This window comes from Sinocyclocheilus rhinocerous, unplaced genomic scaffold (genome assembly GCF_001515625.1).
Source record: "Sinocyclocheilus rhinocerous isolate Xijiao unplaced genomic scaffold, SAMN03320098_v1.1 scaffold460, whole genome shotgun sequence".
Taxonomy (NCBI): Eukaryota; Metazoa; Chordata; class Actinopteri; order Cypriniformes; family Cyprinidae; genus Sinocyclocheilus; species Sinocyclocheilus rhinocerous.
Window position 1 is genome coordinate 282,310 of NW_015667268.1, and position 22,310 is coordinate 304,619.

Sequence of the window (22,310 nt, forward strand, 5' to 3'; positions counted from 1 at the left end):
GGGGGATACAACAATTTAAAGCAGTATTACACTTATTGTTTTTATGCTTAAACCCTTTTTCATCTTTGACCCATATTCATCCTGTCTATGAAAATATTTTTTTTGTTACTCCACCTTTGCAAATTAAAATAAAAAAAATAATTTACAAAGAAAATAAAGCTTAGTTTATAACCATTATGCTTATTTATTTAAGCATGTTTACCCTTCTATTTTCATGACTTAATGAAAATCATCCTGTGAGGAGGACGCAATGCTGTTTTGTTACACTGTTACACTACAATACATTTTTATTATGTATTATGTCATTTTATTTATTTACTTGCATTGCGTTGCAGTAGAGTAGCCCTTTAAAAGGGCTCATTTTAATTTTAAAATATATTTAACATTTTTAAAACTGTTTTTCGATACTAAGGTGAAATATTTCTGACATTTCTTGACAGTTGTTGTAAGATTCACCTGAACGTAAGAGAAGTTCACATACTGTGGTGTCTATTGTAACTGAAAACCGTAGAGGTCAGCATTTGTGATGAGTCCATTCAGAGAGAAAAAGACTCAGCGGTTGAATGGTTTAGGGTAGAAATATGACCAACATGATATGGACTGCATCAGACATGCACACACACACACACACACACACACACAATCAGGGTGCTGAAGGTTCTTCTAGCAAGACAATAAATAAAGTCCAAATCATTTGAACTGGAAAAAGGAGTGGACAAACTCAGAAGCTTCCAAAACCAACTCAAACTCTCCACAGCATGCTGATACGGACAAACCATCTATTACTGTGCAAGCTCATTATGCACGTTATACAGCACTGCACGTGTCAAGCTTTGTGTGGGTTTCCACAGAAGCAATGTAAATAACAAGAAACCACTAAAATGCACTCTACACTTGAATAATGTTTGGAAACAGAATAAGATGCATGGCATGTACGGATGAGATGAGCAGATGTACATAATGACTAGAGAGCACAGAAAGTTACAAATATGTTCAAGTGCTGCAGCGGGGGGGAAAAAACAATTCAGGAGGGCTCAGTTACAGTACATCGATCGATTAAGAGGCAGTTTGTTTCCAGTGAAACAAACACAAATGAAAGGTTTGAGTCATAAATAGAGCTTTTTGCTGTGTTGCACTTGACAAAAGCAATTAGCCTGAGTACATCTGCTTTGATTTGTGACCAGATCGACGACTCCTAAAGAGTCAGACAGGAGAGAAAGAGAAAAGATGAAACGTTGTGATGGAGAGAGAAGCTAGAATTAGTCCTTTTTTTCCACACCTGCTCTAATAGAGTCTGCACTCATGTATTAAACAACGTTCAGTGTGTTATGTGCACACAGGTGTAACCATGAAGCTTAATAAATGAATATGGATTGAGAGAACATATATAGAGCTTGAATAGGATTTAAAACTGGAAGCAAGTGGAAAAGGCCAACACAAACATCATACCCACTTCTCATAGCTCACTAACGTCGCATACTTTCTGGAAGTTATGAGCTGCTTTCTACAGAGATATCATGAGATATCAATCACCAAGGAAACAGGAAGGATCCATCACATCCGAGCAAGAAAGCAAATATCGAGATTCAAACGCATTAGGTACAAGCATGCTCAGACTCAAAGGAACCTCTCAGGAAGCGTTCAAAACATTTGCTAGACAACTTAGTGAAATGGCATCAAATAAGGTTTAAGGTTCCTTGTTTGGAAAGTGCAGATGTAAAAACCGCCAAACCCCAAAAGAAAGCAGCATCTCAGCAGAAACTGGTTATTTGGCTAGCAGTGCTTCTAAATTAATTTACCTGTGAATAGCGAAATAAAACGTAGGTAATATAGCTACTATGCTGCCGGCCTTTGTATTCCAGTAAACATCAACAGGCCTCTTTGATAGTTTGAGGAGCAGCTGAAGACAGAAGGTGCACAAACACAGTCAAGCCGAGCAGCAGCGTTGCATTGAACAGCTGTTCAGTGTTGTGCAGCTCCAGCGCTTCAGTGCCGCATTTGAATGCGTGACAGAACGCAAGAGAAGCGTTTCGTTTCCACGGACTATGCGTTCCGTTCGGACAGAGAGGGACACCGTAAACACGCGCCTCCAGCCTGCAGCGTCTTACCTTTGGAATTGCTGAATGCGGTGTACCAGGACAACGATATAAGCCCACATAACCCGAATAGTGAGACTGTTAGGAAGGTGCCATTTCTGAGCCTCATCTCCGGGTCCGCGCCGGTATCATGTCCGAACCGAACCGAACCGAACCGTGTGCTCGAGCGCGTCTGACGTGCGCTGCCGCGGTGCGTGTGTGCGTTAATGACAGCGCGCACACATGAGAGATGAGAAGGCGAGAGACTGTGTTCAGGCAGATGCCGTTTATACAGGAGGGTGTGTGTGTGTGTGTGTGCGTGTGCGTGTGTTCGGTGCACGGTGTTTTGTTGGACGGGCTCGTGCAGGCGGTGCAGCTGCTCCTCCGTGCGGACAAAAAGAAACACATCGTCTCGTTTTGAAACAGCAGTTAATGTTGCACGCTGTAGACTTTGAATAAGATCCCAGGAAGCATACAGTCCTAGTGTAGGTTCAGAATTTTTTCACACTAAAAATGTACATGGAATTAGTGTGAAAAAAAATCATTAACCTCTTATTATTAATATTATTTACATTTTCTGTGTAAAGTTATATGCTTTACCCTAAAACAGCAGTAATATATAAAATATCTAAAGCTTAAATAATGCACAGTTTTTAACAGAAGTAAATAAATAAGTGGAATTTTTGTTGTAATCAACACTGTGCCACAGATGCTTTTATTGAACCCAGAATATTTATTTTTATATATAAATGGGCAAAAATATATTAGGCTACTTTGATAACTTGACTCACTTATATTTCCTCATTGCCATTTTTTAATATATTTTCAATGTAAATAAATAATAAATAATTGCATTATCCTGAATACATTTTACAAAATAAAATACATACCAGCACTTTCCCCCACTTCATTCACTGCACAAACGCAAATAAATAAGTAAATATGTCAAGAATTATTTTTTATAGTAAATATACAGAGAAATAATCATTCTGTTTAAGATACATTAGATGGATGGATGGACAAATGCTTTGACAAATGGACAAATGCTATATAAATCTAAAAAATGTATATAGCGCTCTTGACTTCTGTTCTTTAGTAGATTAGTGCACATATTATCTACATAAATAAAAGGGAGTGATGGAGAAATGTGAATATATTTAAACAGCCAATATGACTGATAATATAAATATTATACTTACTTAAGTATTGAAAGTAAAAGTACAAGTGAGTTCAAAATAGAAAAGGAGCAAATAAATATTAAAAGTAGCTCTATGCACATTTTGAGCAGCAAGAATGTGCTCAGTTTTTACTCTTTCTTCTATTTTGTATCTTTGGGTTAGCATAAGAGTCACTTCATCTGGTATGAAGACTCTTTTATTCCAACATGAGAAAACATTTCTGGAATCTGCATCTGAAGTGGCATTTAGATTCATTTACACGGTTTAATGCAGCTCAGAGAGGGGACATGGATGCATTTTACCAGCAGTTACAAATGCATAAATAATGTTTTGTGTTAAACATAAAACGTTGAATGTTGAAATTTCTGAAAAGATTTAAAACATGAAAAGATACTTGAAATGTGAAATTAAAGCCGCCAGTAGGTGGCAGCAAGTCACTGTTAATGAGCGAATCATTGAGATTAAATCGATTCATTCAAAAGGTTGATTCATTCAGGAATTAAACATTTGACTGTTATTATGAGTGAGTCACTGAATCATTCGTTCAAAAAACTGATTCATTCAATAAGGAAACACTGTCCTGTGTGCGCTCTGCGGCACAAACGTGGCGAAATACAGCTAAAACACAACAATTTTGTTGTTAAAGCTAAGGCAAAATGGTCAGCACTTAACCCAAGCATTACTTTTTTATTCAAGTGACTCTAGCAAAAATGAGGTTAAAGGGAAAATGAAAGAATCCATAAACAACAAATGGCAAGAAGTATGGAACTATAGCAAGGGCAGACATGTGTAATATTCAGCAGCAAGCAGGAAATGGAAGAAGTGTTTTTAGGAATAGGAATGAAGATACAATTATTTCTCGCATCTGAATAGGACATAGGTACTAGTTTAAATCAATCTCTGTTTAATATAGGAAAACATGAAACAGGTCAATGTATTTATTGTAATCAGGCAAAAACAATAGAGCATGTTTTAATAAAATTAAAAAAAAATATGCAAAAGAAAGGTTAAAACTCATTAAGGAAGTAAGAAACATGGGTGTTGAATCATTTAATTTGACAAGCCTTTTGAAAGAGCATACAGAGCAAGGTAAAATATATGGTGCTATTATAAAATATATTAAAGAAATAGGATTAATCAGGAGAATTTAGTTTTTTTGTTTGTTTGTTTGTTTTTATTATTATTAGTTGCTTATTAGTGCTTCACACTCCAGTCCAGTTTGTGGCGGTAAATGCACCAGAAGTTGGTTTGCCATCTGCCATAAAAAGAAGAAGAAGAAGAAGAAGAAGAAGAACTGATTCTGCTTTCTCAAGTGCTTGCAGTCTGTCTGAGTCCCGTCTTTATTTTTTAGTAAGTAACGAATATTGCTTCTGGGAAATGTATCGGAGTAAACGTATACATTTTCATTAGGAAATGTAGTGGAGTAAGTTAAACAGAAATATTCAAACTCAAGTAAAGTACAGATTCTCCCACAAAATATTACTTCGTTACATTACCGATATAAAGTTGTTTCGATGTTTGACATTTGTCAGAGATTCAGCCTCGGAAATGTTCAATAGTTCTTTAACGATTTAGCACAAGGACAAGAAACATAATGTGTTATAATTGTTTTCAAATGTAGAAGAGAACACACAATGTGTTTTATTTGTTTTAATCTGCCTTAAGGTATTGTAACCAATAGACCTTATAATGTAAAAGTGCAGGATAGGGACCGTCTGCAAAGTGCAAAACGAAGAGCAAAAAGCACAATTATTCCATCTAAATGCTTCACTTGTGAAATGTATAAAAAATGTATCTCAAATATAAGTGGTGTGTCTTATTACTGGTTCATACAAAAACATTTAGATGGTTTTATTCACAGAACTATAGCACAACAAAAGTTATTGAAATGGAACAATTGAGAAAAAGCTTGCAAAGCATGTCAATGAATACATCAATCAATGTAAAGTAAATTAATTTTGTCTTCTGGGAAACATCTGGGTTTCTTCTGAAGCTTCTGACATAATTTAGCTATTATTTTGTCTTGTGCACTATATGTAAACATATTTGATGCAAAATATCTTACTCCGGACAGTACTAAAAAAATAACATGCATTTTGTGTGATCCCTCTTACAAACAAAATGGACCCTTTAAAAAATGAGCTCGAAAATTGAATTTTTAACTAATTGATGTATTGGTTACTCAGCTTAATAAACAGTTTAATTGGCTATTCAGTTTCAATTGAATGTTTTCTCTCATATTTCTGTGACTAAAACCAACATTAAAATATTCTTCTAGAGACCAGTAACAAGACACAGCTTTCGAAGTTGTGATGGAAAACTGCATACCTTTAAATGAATTTATTAACAGATTTGAATTCAATTCAATTGTATGTATCCTGATTTACAAATGAGAGTAAAACCTGCATAGAAATGCTCTTTTAGGCCCAATTAACAAGACACAACTTTTGAAGTTGAGATGGAAAACTGTATGCATTTTAAATACATTTATTAAAGGTTTGAATGTCAAACTCAGCCAAAACAACTGCAGTATCTTCCTCTAGGGGGCAGTAACACTGGAGACTCTTTGGAAGGTTTCGCAAGCGATTTTTGAACGTCAATAGCGTGACTTCTGCATCTCTTTTGACAATGAAAACCACTGCAAAATGTTCTTTAAGAAGTTTGTAACAAGACAAACTTTGAAGCGGAGGTAGAAGATTGTATTTATTTTAAACTAAATTATGTATTGGGTTTAATTTTCTATAGTATGTGTTCTATTATAGTTCTGTGGCGTAAACCACCATCAAAATGTTTGTCTAATCTGCAACAAGACACACCCATTGAAGTTGTGTAATAAAACTGTGTTATAAATTAATTAATTAAAAATTTGATTTTCAAAATTGTTTTCTATTACAGTTCTGTGACTAAAACAAATATAAAAATGTTCTTATAAAAACAAAAACAAAGACATGAGGTTAATGCAGAAGAGTGTATTATATTTTAAATTAATTTATTTTTTGGTTTAAATTTCAATAGCGTGTACTTTTTTGGTGTCAAACCTCTGTGAAAACAACAAGCATTAAAATGTTCTCACAAGGACCTGGAATCAGCCCACTGCATAACCACTGAATTATTGAATCATAATGATTTTTAATAGTTTTTCTTTTATTAATATATTTATTAATAGTAATAATATAATAATAACCACTATCACATGTCTTGTTTACAATATTTCTAAAGTGAGCGCTATAAGTGTTTGTCTTTATATCTTTCAAAGAGCTTGGTGCACAAATTGCTCTTGTTTGGTTAATTGTAAAAAACATTCCGGCGGGAAAACATTCATCGTTTTATCCTGTACATGTACTTTGTAGACGGTCCCTAGCTGGCCTAAGCGCTAGCTCGCCGCTGCTAGAGACTTTATGCGTTTCAACATATAGACGACGATTAAAACAAATAAACTGCGATGTGTGTTCAGTTCTACGTTCTAATGCTTTTCAGTTAAGCCATTTTGTATACAATTATACTCATCCACTAAGAATTTATTGAAGTTTTTCGCGGCTGAATATCTGTCTAATATCCAACGGTTATATCGGTCGTTACATTACACTGTATTATGTACTAAATAAACTAACTTCAAAACTTTTACTTGCACTTATATGGCAAGATGTTTTCTTTAATTTGTCCTTGTTCATAAATAGATCGTTTCATCATCTTGCTGTGTAAATGTGCTTAAATCTTCATGTTTCTCAACGATGCTCAGTGGTACCAACAAAGCCGGATTGGACTGGTTTGGTTTTGTCAACTCAGACCTAATCCTGTAACCTTTTAAGCTTTTAATTTAAAGTTATAAAAGAAGAGTCTCTGAATGATAGGGTCTGGATATTTATGGCACTGTTAAAAGTCAATGTTATTCGCTTGTAAACAAAGGAAATCATATGAGGCGCGTGAGTCAGAGTCACGTGACAGAGCCACGCCCCCCGCCTCCAGATGACCTCAGACGCTTCAGGAGGCTTCCAGAATAAATTGACGCCGCGCGGAACATGTAGCTAAATGTAGCTGACATCATGCTGAAATTAAGTTGCTTATAAGGATTGATATTAATATCAAAGAAAAAGTCCAAAGATAAATATGTTTATATAGAAGTAAATTTATATTTAAAAGAAAATAATAATAATAATAATATTCTAAAATAAAATATCAATAAATATTTAATTTAATTATAATTGTTTATTAATACATTCATACAATAGTTTATATATATATATATACACAAACAAAATATATGAGTAAGTTGATTCGCATGATTTTTTAAATCATGATGGACATGCATTCTTTAGCTCAACAATTGTTCAGTAAGCTAAATATAGGCCTGTAGTTTCCTTGATATGGTTTTTAAGGGACAAATGTTGAAAGCTCGACTGCTAACCCTCATTCACGATGACAATATATTTATATTTTACAGTATATTTATATTTTATGATTTATTAAAACAATAATAATTATTATTATTACTAGTAGTAGTAGTAGTAATTATAAATATTATGAGTATAATTATAAAACAAATGTTAATTATTAACTGTTTTTTTTTTTTTTTTTAATTCATCAGTCCACAGACATTTCTAGTATGGAGTTATAGGCTATACACAAATATACAAAATATATTTCTTACGTTTTTATATGGATTCGAAATGATGACGGAGAATACTTCATGAATTCTTAAGCTTAAAGTTTGTTCATAGTACATCCGGGAGCCTTGTTAAATAGACGCCTGCTAACCCTCGTTCATGATGACACAGCAGTGTATTAGCTAGCACCTGTAGCAGAATTACAGCACCCTCCTACCAACCATATCAGACTTATGTGGGTATGCTTGTATATTGACATTCCCTGTCTCAAAATTAGCACACAAGAAATGTAGCTACAACTTGTAAAAAGTGAGTAATTACAGTGACATATCACAATATTATTACACGTTTATTGTTGTCGTTTGGGCCTTAAAGATAATGATTTGCCCTCACATATTGCCATATCACTGCTCAGATGATCTCTGTCCATTCTGTTTCCAAATGTGACTCACGTGATCAGAGTCAACTCAACGTGAACTCTGCTCCCGCAGTGACGTGGACGTGGACACGCCGAGACGCGCTCGCCTCAGCGATTGGCTGAGCCGCTGCTTCATTTGCATATGACGCTCAGGCATAAATACGGAAGTCCCGTGTTCAAGAAACCTATTTTCTGCTGCGCAACACAAACCAGAGGCTCGCTTTTACAGACTATTTCTCGCCACAATGTCGATGACAGTGAAAGCGTACGTTATCGGTAAAGACGACTGCCACAAGGAGATCCGCCGCTTTGGCGTGGATCAGGATGTCTCAACAAGTTTCGAGTATTTGAAGCGAAAAGTGCTCGATGTTTTTGTCGGTCTCAGGACTGTGCCCTTTCAAATGTACTACAAAGGTAAGCCAGTTTTTAATTCTACAAATTTTTTTTGTTTTTAAATGTATGTAGTCTATTGTACATGCAAACATAAAATAATTGTCGTTTCTCATTGTTAATACTACAAAGTTGTTTTGTTCAACTATCTGAAGAAAATGAAATGAGTGACATTAGACATACAGCTTGGGCACCTTTAGGAAAATAAACCTCTTTAAAGTCAAATATAATAATGGTACAAGAAATAATATACTGTGAAATAACTTATTGATTTATTGAGACGTATTGCTTATTGATACACCCCAATGCAAAGCTATGTGAGTATTATAATGCTATTAAATTACCATGTCGTGAAATAAATGTTGTAACATCCAGGGAAGGACAACAGCAGAATATACATACAATAAATTAGCCAAAATATAATATGGACAGTAATAACCATGGAACCATGGATTTTCCTTGGCTTTGTCTCTAGATGAGGATGGTGACTTGATTGCTTTCTCCTCTGATGATGAGCTAATGATGGGCTTGGCTGTTGTGAAGGAGGGCACCTTCCGTCTCTACATCAAGCGTAAGTAACACAGATACAACAACTTCTTAGTGAGACTAAGGTTTTTGATTATCGTAACATACTGTGTATCGATTTACATAGATTTTTAATGTTATTTGCTCCACATTTAATAAATAAATATTGCAACATAATTTGTTACACTTCATCATCTGCTTCTGCAATGTATCAGTTGCAAAACATATCAATCCTTTCAAGACACGAGGCAATGGGCATGAGTTCAGCGTGTGGCTTTTAGACAGAACACCGACAGTAGTTCTAAAACAATCCACAACAAATTCAGATTTGATTTGCATTTAAAAACCAAAAATAAAATAGTAATAACAAATAATCATTTTAGAGGTAGTAGTTACTGCGGCTCTCCACTGAGACAGCAACAGAAAAGGCCAAGGCTCGTCACACCTTATAAGGTCAGTGACATAGTTGTCATTTTTCCCAGATCTATTAAGCTACACAAAATTACAATAAAATGCACTTCATACAGACAATAACTTTAATATATCTCTTCTATGATGAACATCAATCTCTGAATTAAAATGAATTTGTCTGGCTAGGTAGTGTCACTTTTTTGGAGACTGTATAATATAATAATAATAATAATAATAATATTACTGTTTATACAACAGTTCGTGAGATATTGTACTGGTATTGTCACAGGAACGCCCAATCACCGTTTGTATCACTCCGCTTCCAGTATTTCTCACAGCGAGTGTCATGGCGGACACCCAAATCCACTAAAATGTAAAAATAATACTGTTTTTGTGTCACGCAATGTAGTTTCAAGAGGTTTTTTTTAGGTGAGAATGTACTTGTTTAGACTTCAAATATACGGTTTGTTAATAAAGATAACGTCTATTTGAAAATTAGCTTTGATGTTTTTGGAGACGTGAGCTCCAGGGCGTCAGCGGCCGTTCAGCGCTCATGAACCTGATGAGAGGCCAGATCTTCTGGAATTTGCCGCTCGCTCTGATGTCTCTATAGTGGATAAACATGAGATATAAATCGTTTTGGGTAAATCTCACTGGCAGTCTTTGGTCTCATTAATCTATTATTTGTTCCAGAGCAAATAGTTTAGGCTGAAAGCAAAATCTCATCACGTTATATTTTATGTATCTTTAATGCTGTATATTAGAGCATGGCTTTTATGATGGCTGTTGTTGTTGCTTATTATTCAATAAATAATATTGTATGTACATAGTAGTATTTAATATTGGGAAACGGTGTGTGTGTGTGTTCGTGATGGTGATTTTTGTGACATTGTTCCGCCATTAGATGGCGACAAGTGACTGTTTTACGAGTCCGCAGTAAAGACTCTTACATTGAAGGAGACTGAAACGGAAGTTATTTTTACTTTTAATAACAGCTTGTAAGACGCAGTTAACAAATGCACTGATCAGCGCTGTCATCAGAAATAGCCCTTAACAGATGAAAGGACAGTACGACAAAGATATCGCTTTCCTCAGCGGACATTCAAACTAATGTTTTGTTGTGAATATGAGATTGACCTGAAGAATGAATGCTGTATCAGATGCAGGTAATCACACTTGCTCAGTCCATCACTCTCTCATAATAGTCTACATAATACAGTGAGCTTTTAATTAATACAATAAGTTTTTAATGAAGCAACTCAACGTTCCTTCATTACTCGTACTCGAGTGATATTGCTCATGTAAACATTTTCAGAAGTGGATGAAACCAACAAGGATACAAAGGTTACATTTCTAAGATCAAGGCACTTAGTACTTATTTTCATAATCTTGACAGAACATCCATTGACCCCATGATTTATAAAGTAGCAGCCTGGTGTTTTTGCAATTACTCTTGACATTCTATTATTGGTTCTTGAGTTAATTCTTGGCATTTTAGGCCTAGAATACTATAAATTCTGTATTCCCTGCTGCCTGGCCTGGTAATAGCCATTTATCTGTATTATAAGCTCTTTTGGTGGGAAAAGTGTATGATGATGACCATAAATTCAAAGAATGTGAACAGATTCTTCCAAGAGGCTTTTGACGATACTAGACCCTTAAATCTTTTGAGCATCTCCAGTACACACAAATATCCCCAATTAATAGCAATTCTGTCATTTCTTTGATTTTCAGAAAAAAAGGAGCATAAACCTGATTCCTCGCCTCACGGGAGCTTTGGGTTCTCATTCAGCCCGCCTCATGGAGTCCCCCACTTTAGCCCCCCAGGTCCTAATCCTATGGGTCCACCTCATATGGGGCCTCCCCATCATCACCCCCCTCCTCCTCATCCTCACCCCCCTCCTCCTCCTCCTCCTCTCCCTCCGTTCTCCTGCCCTGTGCGGAGCAACCGACACTTGTCAAAGATCAGAAGTCATAGGTCTGAATAATGGATCTTATGCACATACTGGCTGAAACAGTCAGCATTTGCTCTCATTCCATCATCACCCCCCTCCTCCTCCTCCTCATTTCCCTCCGATGCTGCACACAGGGGTGACCTGTGATGGGTGCGATGGGCCGGTGGCTGGAACACGTTTCAAGTGCACCGTTTGCCCCAATTATGACTTGTGCTCCTCCTGCCAGAGCACAGGCCTCCACAAGGAGCACGCTCTCCTGCCCATCTTTCACCCAATCCCCAACATGTCTGAGGTGAATACCTGTTTTACTACTTTTGTGTCTGTATTTTGCTACATACAAAACATTTTGTTTTTTTAAATGATCTGAACATGCTGATCAAAGTAAAAAAATTTGTGCGTGCAGTGGTTCCCTCATGGGAAGTTTTGGCATAAGACGAGACACTGCATGTGGGCAAATAACCAGGCTCAGGCTCATGCTTATGCTCAGGCCTCAAACCAGGCTCAGCCAGGTCCATCTGGAGCCCAGCAAAACGAGGATGCTTCTGAAAACATGGAAGAGAACGGTGAGATGCCACCAATCAAAGGGTCTAATATAAAACGCATACGGTGTCCGAAAGCTGAAAAATGCTGCTTTCGCAGGCAGCAGAAGGAGGTAGGAGTGCAACAGGTCATGTGTGAATCCTGTAATTGTGTCACATCCTGTCTGCTGAGATAGTTGAACTAAAAAATAAAAAGGTGTCTGAAAGTTGTGGTTGCTGGTCAGTTTGTGAACAACTAAAGGATTGTGTGCTACCTCTGTGCACAAACAAGTCCGCTGCCTAAGCTTTCGGATGCAGCCAGTGGCCCATTTATAGACCACTTGGGCAGGAAAATCCGTTTGGCCGACATATGTATAAAATTTGTTACAATGCTGTAGACCAACATTTCCCTGACAGAAACTATATTATCATTTTTTTTATCCACAGGTGGTACTGCCTCTGCCCAGGCTAATATGGAGTACCTGAAGAACATAGGAGTGGGAGTGGCGGCCATGTTGAACCCCCTTGGTAAGTTCCCTACTTGGGTTTATTACTGGTACTTTTTGGCCTTTCCCAAACATTTTGCGTTCTAACACACCATCCGGATACTTCATTGTTTGGCATGCTAGCTAAACCCTTCAAAATAAAAATGCTTCTTCCTTTGCAGGCATAGATGTGGACATCGACATTGAGCATGAGGGGAAGCGGGACAAAGCTACACCAACTCCTCCTGCCTCCAGTGGGCCACCTAGTGCTCGGAGTGAGAGTGGCTCCAGAGGGTCTGGTCCAGGAAGTCAAGCCCCTGAAGAGAGCATCAGTGAGGGAACAAGGGTAAATCAATATCCAAGCAGTTCTGGAATGCCTGATAGTATACAGGATTGTGGCGTCTCGAGTTTTCAAAGCATAAATTCAGAAGTGAGAGATTAAAGGCTGAGAAGCTACATTCTGTTAACGTTCATTCCTTCTATCCTAGAAGCACAGAGAACAAGGCAGTGATGAGGAATGGACTCATCTTGGCTCTAAAGAGGTGGACCCCTCCACAGGAGAGCTGCAGTCCCTCAGGATGGAGGTGGACGGGACGGATCTTCCAGCCCCGCCAAGTACAGACTCTAGCACAAGCGCCTCACAGGGTCCCACTGGTCTGCGTGAGGCAGCTATCTACCCACACCTTCCTCAAGGTATAGTGCATCGTCATTGGGCCGAGTCCCAGTGGCAAATTCCAGTCCACTTCACATGGATTCAAGCAGCTTAATTTTAATGTCCTCTCCCTCAGATGCAGACCCCAGGCTGGTGGAGTCCCTTTCTCAGATGCTCTCCATGGGCTTCACCGATGAGGGTGGATGGCTGACCAGACTGCTCCATACCAAGAATTTTGACATCGGAGCTGCCCTGGATACCATCCAGTACTCCAAACCCGGCCCACAGAAGTAGAGAAGGAGCACAGGAGTAAAGAAGACCTGGGCCATACCTAATGCTGTTTGAAACTTCTGGCCTATTTTCTATTAACAGTCTTTGCATACTTTTTCAATGACAAATTCTTTACGTAAATGTTATCAACAATATCGATTACTCAGGTGACGAGCACGTAGTTAAGTTAATTTTTGGGCTTTTATGCAAAATAGATATATTCAACATTTCTGTCATTCGCATTACGCTTCATATTATTAAGATCATCGTCATCATATGTGCATATTACATATATAAGTAGAGATCTACATTTGTGTGATTTCTCTATTTGCATTTACATAACCAAGAGTTAGACGAAGCAGAAACCTGGGGGTATTTTTATTGTTAGTTTGAATAAGCAGATGGAATCGGGTTAATGTTACTGTAGGTCTTCTAAAATTCCTGTCCTTTCTATACAATAAAATGCAAAAAAAAAAAAAAATGTGATTTTTTTTTTGTACTCGTGCAAGACTGTGGAGAATGGGTTAACTACCAATGCGTTTTTATATTTGTTGAAGAGGTTTTAGCAACATCATACAACTTTGTTAAACATCCTTGAAAGAAAAACTTTTCAATTGAATGCATCTTATTCTTAAAATGTGTCTTCATCAGTAAAGAACAGGGAGTTTAAAGAAAGGCTTGAACATGGCGTCTTGGTCAGTGAAGGCTGTTTACAGACCGCGTCTCCAAAACCAGCCAGCCGGCTCTGGGCTGTGACTGTTGGTCGAACTGAAAAAGTTTCCACCCACACAAATATCACCAACAGACCTCCGCCTCTCTAGAACACCACCATTTATCTCTTCATCCGGTGGATATCTGCGCTCTTCAGAATCCACACCCATGTCTGTAAGTGCTTTTGTGAAATAAGGCACTGCTGTGTTATCATCGCAATGAGGCGAACTATGAGCTTCATAGTCGTACTCTTCCTCATCCTGCTGATTGATATCACAAATGTATTATTTCTCAATTAGCGTACGTGTTACTTCTGACTGGACATCGGTGCTTTACCTCTGATTCATGGTTTTGGACCAGACTTTCATGAGGGACAACGGTGAGGAATTCATTCCATTTTGATTTCTTATTCTCAATTCTGATGAGAAGAAACAGAAGGACATTTGCTGTGCAGGAGAAGACCTTTGGTTACCACAACTGCTGGCGGCTTATGTGATGAGTTACACTGCTGTTTATTTTCACCAGAGTTTTCCGCTACGTATGTGGAGCTGGAGCTGGAGCTGGCTGTAGGGTAACAATCAGCCTGACGGGATGATGGGTGATTAGTGCTAGTGCACGGCTCCACGTCACCTGACCTGCCACAGGAGGAATATTTGGAAGCAAATCCTTTATTCCACGATTAATTGAACCTCCTGTCATGCTGCAATAGATACAAGAAGAGATTGTGTTGAAATGGTGTTTTTTTTTGAACAGGGCATTTGCAGTATCATAGCAACATGCTATTAGCATATGAGTCATACTGTTGCAGATGTGTTAACATGCGTGTGCGTGGCTTACCAGATACGGCTGTCTCTTAAGCCCAGAACAACCAGTCCACGACTCCTCATCCTCACAGTTATCATAAGGGCCACCAAAAGACTTAAGTACAGATTTTCTTCCTTTTCCTATTCAGAAAAAATTATGTTACATTGGTATTTTTACATGAAATTAATAATGAAAATACAAGACAAACATTTCTTTATGATCGTTTTGTGCTAAGATTTTTTGGATTCTTTATTAATAATGAAAATGTTCTTTAATAGCCCCAGTTTTTTTGCCTTATTAACAGATTAAATGCTTTTATTGACAAGTATGAATGTTGTGTGGTACCTGGTTCCTTGGCGTCTGAATCTGTGTCTTTCTGTATAAACGTTCTGGTCTTCTTCATCTTCATGTCCATTTGGACCCTCAGCTGTTTGATCGGTGTATTTACTCCAGCGACTGACACGAGCCACTTCCTGCTACAGGGACAGGATGCTTATAAGGCCAGTGTTGTTGATATGACAAATGTATTATTTCTCAATTAGCGTACGTGTTACTTCTGACTGGACATCGGTGCTTTACCTCTGATTCATGGTTTTGGACCAGACTTTCATGAACATCTTCGTTCTCATAGTTTTCATCCTGTTCCCTTTAAAACATTGCGTTATTCAAAGGGTCAAGGAAATTATGCTCTTTTTTACCTATTTATTCAGAAATGCATTGCATTAAAATGTAATTCATAAATACAACGACTGACTACATTTCTTCTATGATGAGCTTGTTTTGTATTTCTGTAATTAAATTAGAATTCGTTTTTATATTTTTGGGGTGACAAAATCAAAAATGTCCCGATATCACAGAAGAATTGAATTCTTGAAAAAAATAAAAAATAAAAGATTAATCTGCGTACACTCACATCATGTATTCAATGAGTAAGTAAAATGTTTAGCCTGAAAAATATATTTAAAAACTTCAGAATGGATGTAACCTACCCTGATAGCACACGTACATCACGGAGACGTCTATTTGACATCTGCAAGACGTATTGTTTTTAGTGCTTGCTCATCTGCAATACGTCTATAGGATGTTTCCGATCAGATGTCAAATAAACGTTTAGAAAATGTCTTTTAAGGTGTTTATGATTTAGAATGTACTGTATGTAAAACTGACATCTTATAGACATTTATCAGATGTTTGTTCACAGCAGATGCTTTCTAGATGAAGCGATCTTTAACAGACCTCTTGCAGACGTACGTGTGCTATCTGGGATATAGTAGTGACTGTGGGTCCTGAAGGTTTGCTCACCACTGTGACAACAGCTGTTCATCTCCAGCATCTGTCCACGCAGAGTATTCAGCTTCTGAACATGACGTCTGCAGTCAGCTGCAGTGCCTCGACCAAACTCCTGCAAAAACACATCAAACACTGCAACACAGCCGTGACTTTGCAAGACGAGTGCCACGACCCTGATAGCACACGTACATGACAGAGACACCTATTTGACATCTGCATTTATATCTGCAAGACTGTGTTTTTTTTAGAGTGTTTGCTCATCTGCATTAGGGGGAGAGTGGGGTAAGTTGACCCACCCCTTGTATCTTGCCAACTGTACACTTTTACTGTCATGTGACCATGTATTTTGAAACCACCCATAATTTCTGCCAGACTGTGAAAAGAAGAAACACACGGGAAGAGTGGCAGGCACCCAATTACTTTAAAAACTGTTTAGTTTTAAATTTTAGCGTAACATATGTAATGGCTGTTATATCAAAGTAAATGTATCCAGGTCTAAAAATATTTATGATGCATATAAGTGATTTAGCAATGTATGAAACCATGTAAATCATTTTGCTAAATATTAGCCTGAATTAGTAAGCAAGCTAGTTTTTTTCCAAAATGGCAGCAAAGAGCCAGCATTTTATCTTACCCTACTATAAGGCACTGAGTTAAGTTAAATCTCTGAAGTATAAACTGGTAGTTTAATGTGATAGTACACAACTGATTTAGTTTATCATATATACATATTATTATTTGTAGTTTATTTGATAGGGGCAGTGTACAGGTGCACCAAATCCATATCTGATAAGATCTGGAAGATGCTTTTCATCACATTATAATCAGATATATCTCTCCACCTGTAGTCCCCAGTGGCCTGTTCGACATTGCAGAAAAGCTACCATGCCGAGAATCTTTTGACTACATTGTTCATTAGTTTCAGTGACATTTATTCCTTCATTCTAATTCAGTTTTTATTTTAATTTTACTCCACAAACTCTCCGTTTAGTCTGTTTTTGGGAAGATTACAACTTTGGAGTTAAACATATCGTTTCAGAAATGCAAACAATTAAAGATTGAATTTTTTATTTGGTTGGTTTTATGTTGTTTACATTAGCTTTAAGAAAAGAAATAAGACTGTTTGAAAAAGGAAATTTGATTATTAAATTAGTTTTTAAAAGAGGTAAATTATCTTTCAAATTTAACATGGGTTTGAACCAGATTCAGTCAGATGGTCATGCCAAGAATCTTTTGACTAAATTGTTCATTAGTTTCAGTGACATTTATTCCTTCATTCTAATTCAGTTTCTTATTTTAATTTTACTCAACAAACTCTCTGTTTAGTCTGTTTTTGGGAAGATTACAACTTTGGTGTTAAACATATTGTTTCAGAAATGCAAACAATTAAAGATTGAATTTTTTATTTGGTTGGTTTTATGTTGTTTACATTAGCTTTAAGAAAAGAAATAAGACTGTTTGAAAAAGTAAATTTGATTATTAAATTAGTTTTTAAAAGAGGTAAATTATCTTTCAAATTTAACATGGGTTTGAACCAGATTCAGTCAGATGGTTAATCTTACTCATTGACTCGGGTCAACTTACCCCCACCCCGGGGCAAACTGAGCCACAGGAACACTTTTTTTATAAGCCATATTTTTAGAACCCTTTGTCATAGATACATTCTGATCATTTAAAATGATAGGAAACATTCTGAAGTTACTTTAGATACTTTGATTGTACTTCTGACTCATTTTCCCTTATCTTGAGAACCACATAAGTAAAAAGTGGCTCATTTTACCCCACTCTACCCTACGTCTAGAGGACGTTTCCTATAAGATGTCAAACAGACGTTTATAAGATGTTTATGACTTAGAGAATGTATGTAAAACTGACATCTTGAAGACGTCTATCAGATGTTTGTACACAGAAGATGCTTTCCAGATTTGCAGACATATGTGTGCTATCTGGGGACAAGTTTAGCTTGTATTGAATGTTACCTGCATCAGTGACTGCTTCTCACCACACACTTTACATGTCCATTTCATACTCTTCTTCACCTAGAGGAGAAAAAGTAAAAACATATTTTAGTTTTGTTCACGCGTCACCCGAAAACTATAAACCAAAAGATCAATTCGTTCATCAAAAATATTTAGACCCTCTGAATACGAGGGGGGAGAGGCTGACATTAACTTTAAGTGCATGATGATTAATGATTTATGTCAAAAGTCTAAGCGTTTGTAGCATCTACAACACGAGAAAGTGGTTTAATTCTGAACTAAAAGGGACATGACAAAGTTACCTGCTGTACTTGAAAGGCTCGAGAGGAAAAACATCTCAGTACGTGGAATTCTTGAACCATGTTGGGTAGTTTTTACAGTTCGGAGAACAAAAGTACATTTATTTCCCTCATATAAAGACAGCTCATATTTGTGTTTCCCGCCGCCGCCCACCCTTTATTTCTTCTATGTAACGTCACTTCTTCTTCTCGCAAGTAGGACGTGATGTCAGAGACGCACACCGCCCTCTACAGGAGCTATGAATGTGTGCTTAGTCATAAAAACATCTGTGTGACTGAGGGATTCAGCAGATTTGACAAACTCACTTGGCTTCATTTATATTTGATATCACACACACTCTCTATTTTAATGAGCCCATCTCAGACAAAACAGCTTTTAGCTTAATTATGGGTCTTTCAAATAGTGAGGACCACTTCATATGCCCTCCTCACACCTGTTTCCAGCATCACTGACAAGATAACTAGACCACAAATCAAAATAATGTGCACAATTGCTCACTCTTCTGTGTAAAACGTGATATTTTTGTGACCTGCAGACAATAATACACCCAACACGGATAAACATGGCCTTTTTCAGTATTGAAAGGCTTTGGTCTTTATTGATCAGCAGGCTTGACATTCAGCTCCATAATCAGGGACGGATTTACCTCTTTTCGTGACATAGGGACGGGGGGGCCCAAAATGTTGTTTTGCCTATTACTATAATAGGCCTAATATTACCACCCAAGCAAACAAAAATATTTCTTAATCAGTGGAAACCGTTACAGTGTTTTCTATCGCAATAAGCGCTTGCGTTCGGTCAATAAAGATCGAATGTAGTTCTTAATTAGTTTGAGAACTCAGAAAGACCATTCCATTAATAGGTGCAGCGTACCACTTCAGGAGTTATTTCTCTAATCATTTTAACGGCCAGGAGTCACAACCACACATCAAGACATTGTTCAGATGATTTGTTTCAAGACATTTAACGTTACATGTTTCCATCCTGTAATGTGTTGAACTATTTTTTTTAAGCACCTCATCCCAAACCAAATTCCAAAACGTCATTTTAGAGCTGATAACAGAGGCTTGAGCCATTGATATGCAGGCTATGCAGGCTATTAATGCAGTCTAATGCGGTTATTAGAGAGAGAGAGAGAAATCTCGTGTGGGTTGAACTAAATTTTTTACGCACCTCATCCCAAACCTTCCGTTGCAAATTCCAAAACGTCATTTTAGAGCTGATAACAGAGGCTTGAGCCATTGATATGCAGGCTAATGCAGTTATTAATGCAGTCTAATGCGGTTATTAGAGAGAGAGAGAGGGAGATTAAGTGCGTGTGAATACCTGCGTCTATCAGCAGCGTCTACTAATAGCGAATCTTTAAAGGGGTGGTTCACTTGGTTTTTTCTAGGCTTGATTGTGTTTACTCGCTACTGAGAAATGTCATGTAGCTTTTCAGCTGCGAAACTATTTTATTGATAAATTTGCGGGGCGGCGTTGACGACAACTTTCTGTCAGCGAGTGTGTGTGCGTCTGTGAGAGAGAATCGGAGAAAGCGCGATTTCCGTACATTAAAAAGGCGGAATACATGGAAATTGTTTGTCATTTTTTACCCTGTTGTTTGTTATATTTATTTGCTCAATGTCTTGAGCAATGCGTAAATCCGGCCCTGTTAGACGGCAATCGGAAGTTATTACAAACACTCGATGGTGGTTTAAAGTGAGTTTTGAGTAAAAGCGGAATATAAATCTTATTTATTGTTCTGTTATATTTATTTGCTCAATGTCTTCTGAGGTTTTGGTTCTTTTATTGTTGTAGATAGTCCATAGTATAACAAAATATTATATCTCTTCATTGTGTTTGGGCCCCCTCTGGACGAGCGAGCATAGCTCAATCAAAGCTATTGATTAACAAGCTGAAATTTTATGTTGGGAGGTCATTGTGAGAAAACATTCTAATTGTACTTTATTTCATTTAAAGTGTACCTATTCTTGCAATTCATTGCTAAATTATTTCAGAAGTGTACAAACTGTCTGTATTTGCAGAATTAAACCATAATTAGATAGTTGTCATCATGATAGAGGACTGCTGCTCACAGATACACCTGATTATGGAGCATTAGTTAAAAGAACTTTATTTAATGTGGGATCAAGACTTCAATTAAAAAAAATCATGTTCAATCACCTAAAATGTTGCCATGTACTCCGATATGGTTTCAAAGACAATGTTGCATAGTGTCAAAGATATGGATCCATAATAGAGTGTCAAAACATTTTTCATGTTTGATTTTTCAGGTCCAGCTTTTCGCCCAGTGGCAGTCAAGCTAAAATATAAAAGAAAACGATAGATGCTTCAATGACAGTTTAAAATGTGCTTTGTGCCCCCAGCAAAATAACTTCATTCTTTTCACTCCCATGACTACTAGGGGAGGTTCATGGGTCACTTTAGAGAGAAAGCTCCAATTTCTGATGAGAAGGTAAATGGAGTGAGCTTGTAGCCTGTTCCACTGTAGAATTTATTCTGAAACTCCACCCTGAGAGCGAGAGAGAGAGAGAGAGAGAGAGAGAGAGAGAGAGAGAGCAAGAGAGAGGGGGAGAGAGCGAGAGAGAGAGAGAGCGAGAGCGAGAGAGAGATATATAATACAGAAAAACAATGACAATAAAGAAAATATGTGTAAATAGACACAGAAAGAACATGAATCTCTAATTAACTTACATAAAGCCTACTGTATCATGTTTGATAAGCACATTTCTATTTTTTCTTTTTTTTTTTTGTGTCGTCTGATTTACAGAAGGATTTAAAAAAGGCTTTTTAGTGTAATTGTAAAAATGTATACCTTTAGGTCGTGGTATCTCACAATAATAAGACATTATTGTGGGATATTTAGTGATAACTGGTATTTATATGTGTTTATGTAAGTAGTCTGGTATACTGTTATGAAGATTACACTGATTTACAAGATAATCCACATTTTTTCATCTTAATTATTTTAGATTTTGTCTGAAGTTTCAATAAATTGTTCTACCATTAATGCATTTTATTTTTTGACAACTCTACATTTCCATGAATCTGGATTACACCGTTTTAATGTAAACTAATAATCCTAATATGATGCATATTTGTCAGTTAAACGTAAATGAAACAGCTAAGATTTCTGCACTCCAAAAAATCATGGCAGTTTCTTAACTATTTGCATCAATTTAATTTGATTTAAATAATCATATTTTCAAAATGAATTTATTCCAGTTTCTCAGAGTTAGCATAAATTTGTTTTTGTTAGTACTATTACAGACATCTTACCCGTTTCTTACCCATTTATGAATGACTGACAAATATGCATCACATTTTATTTACTTTATGGTAAAACTGTGTAATTCAAATGAATGGAAAAAGTAGATGCAATTCAAATACATAAATCTAAAATTTAGGTCAGAATATTTCTTTGAGTACATATGTAATATAAAATGTCTTTTTCCAAACACAAAATTCAAAAAAATAAAAACATCTGTAATGCCAAGGATTGCAGTAATTACAAATAGCTTAGTTTAGTTCAAGACTCAGCGTGATGTTAAGAGGACATAAAACACGACCTGTGTGTGTGTGTGTGAGTGTGTGAGTGCGAGTGCGAGTGAGTGAGTGTGTGTGTGAGTGTGAGTGAGTGTGTGTGTGAGAGAGAGAGTGTGAGTGTGTGTGTGTGAGAGTGTGAGTTTGTGTGTGAGAGAGAGAGTGTGAGTGTGTGTGTGTGTGAGAGAGAGTGTGAGTG

At 36.9% G+C, this 22,310-nt stretch overlaps 4 protein-coding genes across 4 annotated transcripts in view; 1 reads left to right on the plus strand and 3 right to left on the minus strand.

Annotated features, from left to right (window-relative positions):
* The window catches only part of LOC107733437 (alpha-1,3-mannosyl-glycoprotein 4-beta-N-acetylglucosaminyltransferase B-like), a 134,012-nt gene extending 131,621 nt beyond the window's left edge, over nucleotides 1–2,391 (minus strand). Inside the window, exon 1 of the mRNA XM_016545053.1 lies at nucleotides 2,109–2,391. Within this exon, the coding sequence (XP_016400539.1) occupies nucleotides 2,109–2,205 (97 nt within the window). The 5' untranslated portion in view covers nucleotides 2,206–2,391. The remainder of the gene's footprint in view (nucleotides 1–2,108) is intronic.
* Nucleotides 2,392–8,401: 6,010 nt separating this feature from the next.
* LOC107733435 (sequestosome-1-like) lies at nucleotides 8,402–13,939 on the plus strand. The gene is made up of 9 exons (XM_016545050.1): nucleotides 8,402–8,689; nucleotides 9,141–9,236; nucleotides 11,336–11,499; nucleotides 11,654–11,848; nucleotides 11,960–12,119; nucleotides 12,522–12,602; nucleotides 12,742–12,905; nucleotides 13,048–13,252; nucleotides 13,348–13,939. The coding sequence occupies exons 1-9, from the start codon at nucleotides 8,521–8,523 to the stop codon at nucleotides 13,503–13,505; spliced, it is 1,392 nt and encodes a 463-aa protein (XP_016400536.1). The 5' UTR covers nucleotides 8,402–8,520; the 3' UTR covers nucleotides 13,506–13,939.
* Nucleotides 13,940–14,567: 628 nt separating this feature from the next.
* Nucleotides 14,568–18,350, minus strand: LOC107733436 (UPF0544 protein C5orf45 homolog). Its single transcript, XM_016545051.1, has 6 exons — nucleotides 18,266–18,350; nucleotides 16,299–16,398; nucleotides 15,576–15,642; nucleotides 15,342–15,472; nucleotides 15,030–15,136; nucleotides 14,568–14,892 (listed from the first exon to the last, which is right to left on the minus strand). Exons 1-6 carry the CDS (start codon nucleotides 18,311–18,313, stop codon nucleotides 14,872–14,874), a joined length of 474 nt encoding a protein of 157 aa, XP_016400537.1. The 5' UTR covers nucleotides 18,314–18,350; the 3' UTR covers nucleotides 14,568–14,871.
* A 2,490-nt stretch (nucleotides 18,351–20,840) lies between these two features.
* LOC107733440 (V-type proton ATPase 116 kDa subunit a-like) overlaps nucleotides 20,841–22,310 on the minus strand; it is an 18,593-nt gene continuing 17,123 nt past the window's right edge. Inside the window, exon 19 of the mRNA XM_016545057.1 lies at nucleotides 20,841–21,080. Within this exon, the coding sequence (XP_016400543.1) occupies nucleotides 20,987–21,080 (94 nt within the window). The 3' untranslated portion in view covers nucleotides 20,841–20,986. The remainder of the gene's footprint in view (nucleotides 21,081–22,310) is intronic.

Coding starts and splice junctions, on each gene's coding strand:
- LOC107733436 (XM_016545051.1), bottom strand. CDS start 18,313: ATGAAATGGACATGTAAAGTGTGTGGTGAGAAGCAGTCACTGATGCAG. Junction 15,643..16,298: donor GAACAGCTGTTGTCACAGTG/GTGAGCAAACCT, acceptor AATGTTTTAAAG/GGAACAGGATGAAAACTATG. Junction 15,137..15,341: donor TTCAGACGCCAAGGAACCAG/GTACCACACAAC, acceptor TTTTCTGAATAG/GAAAAGGAAGAAAATCTGTA.
- LOC107733435 (XM_016545050.1), top strand. CDS start 8,521: ATGTCGATGACAGTGAAAGCGTACGTTATCGGTAAAGACGACTGCCAC. Junction 9,237..11,335: donor CTTCCGTCTCTACATCAAGC/GTAAGTAACACA, acceptor TTTGATTTTCAG/AAAAAAAGGAGCATAAACCT. Junction 12,906..13,047: donor GCATCAGTGAGGGAACAAGG/GTAAATCAATAT, acceptor CTTCTATCCTAG/AAGCACAGAGAACAAGGCAG.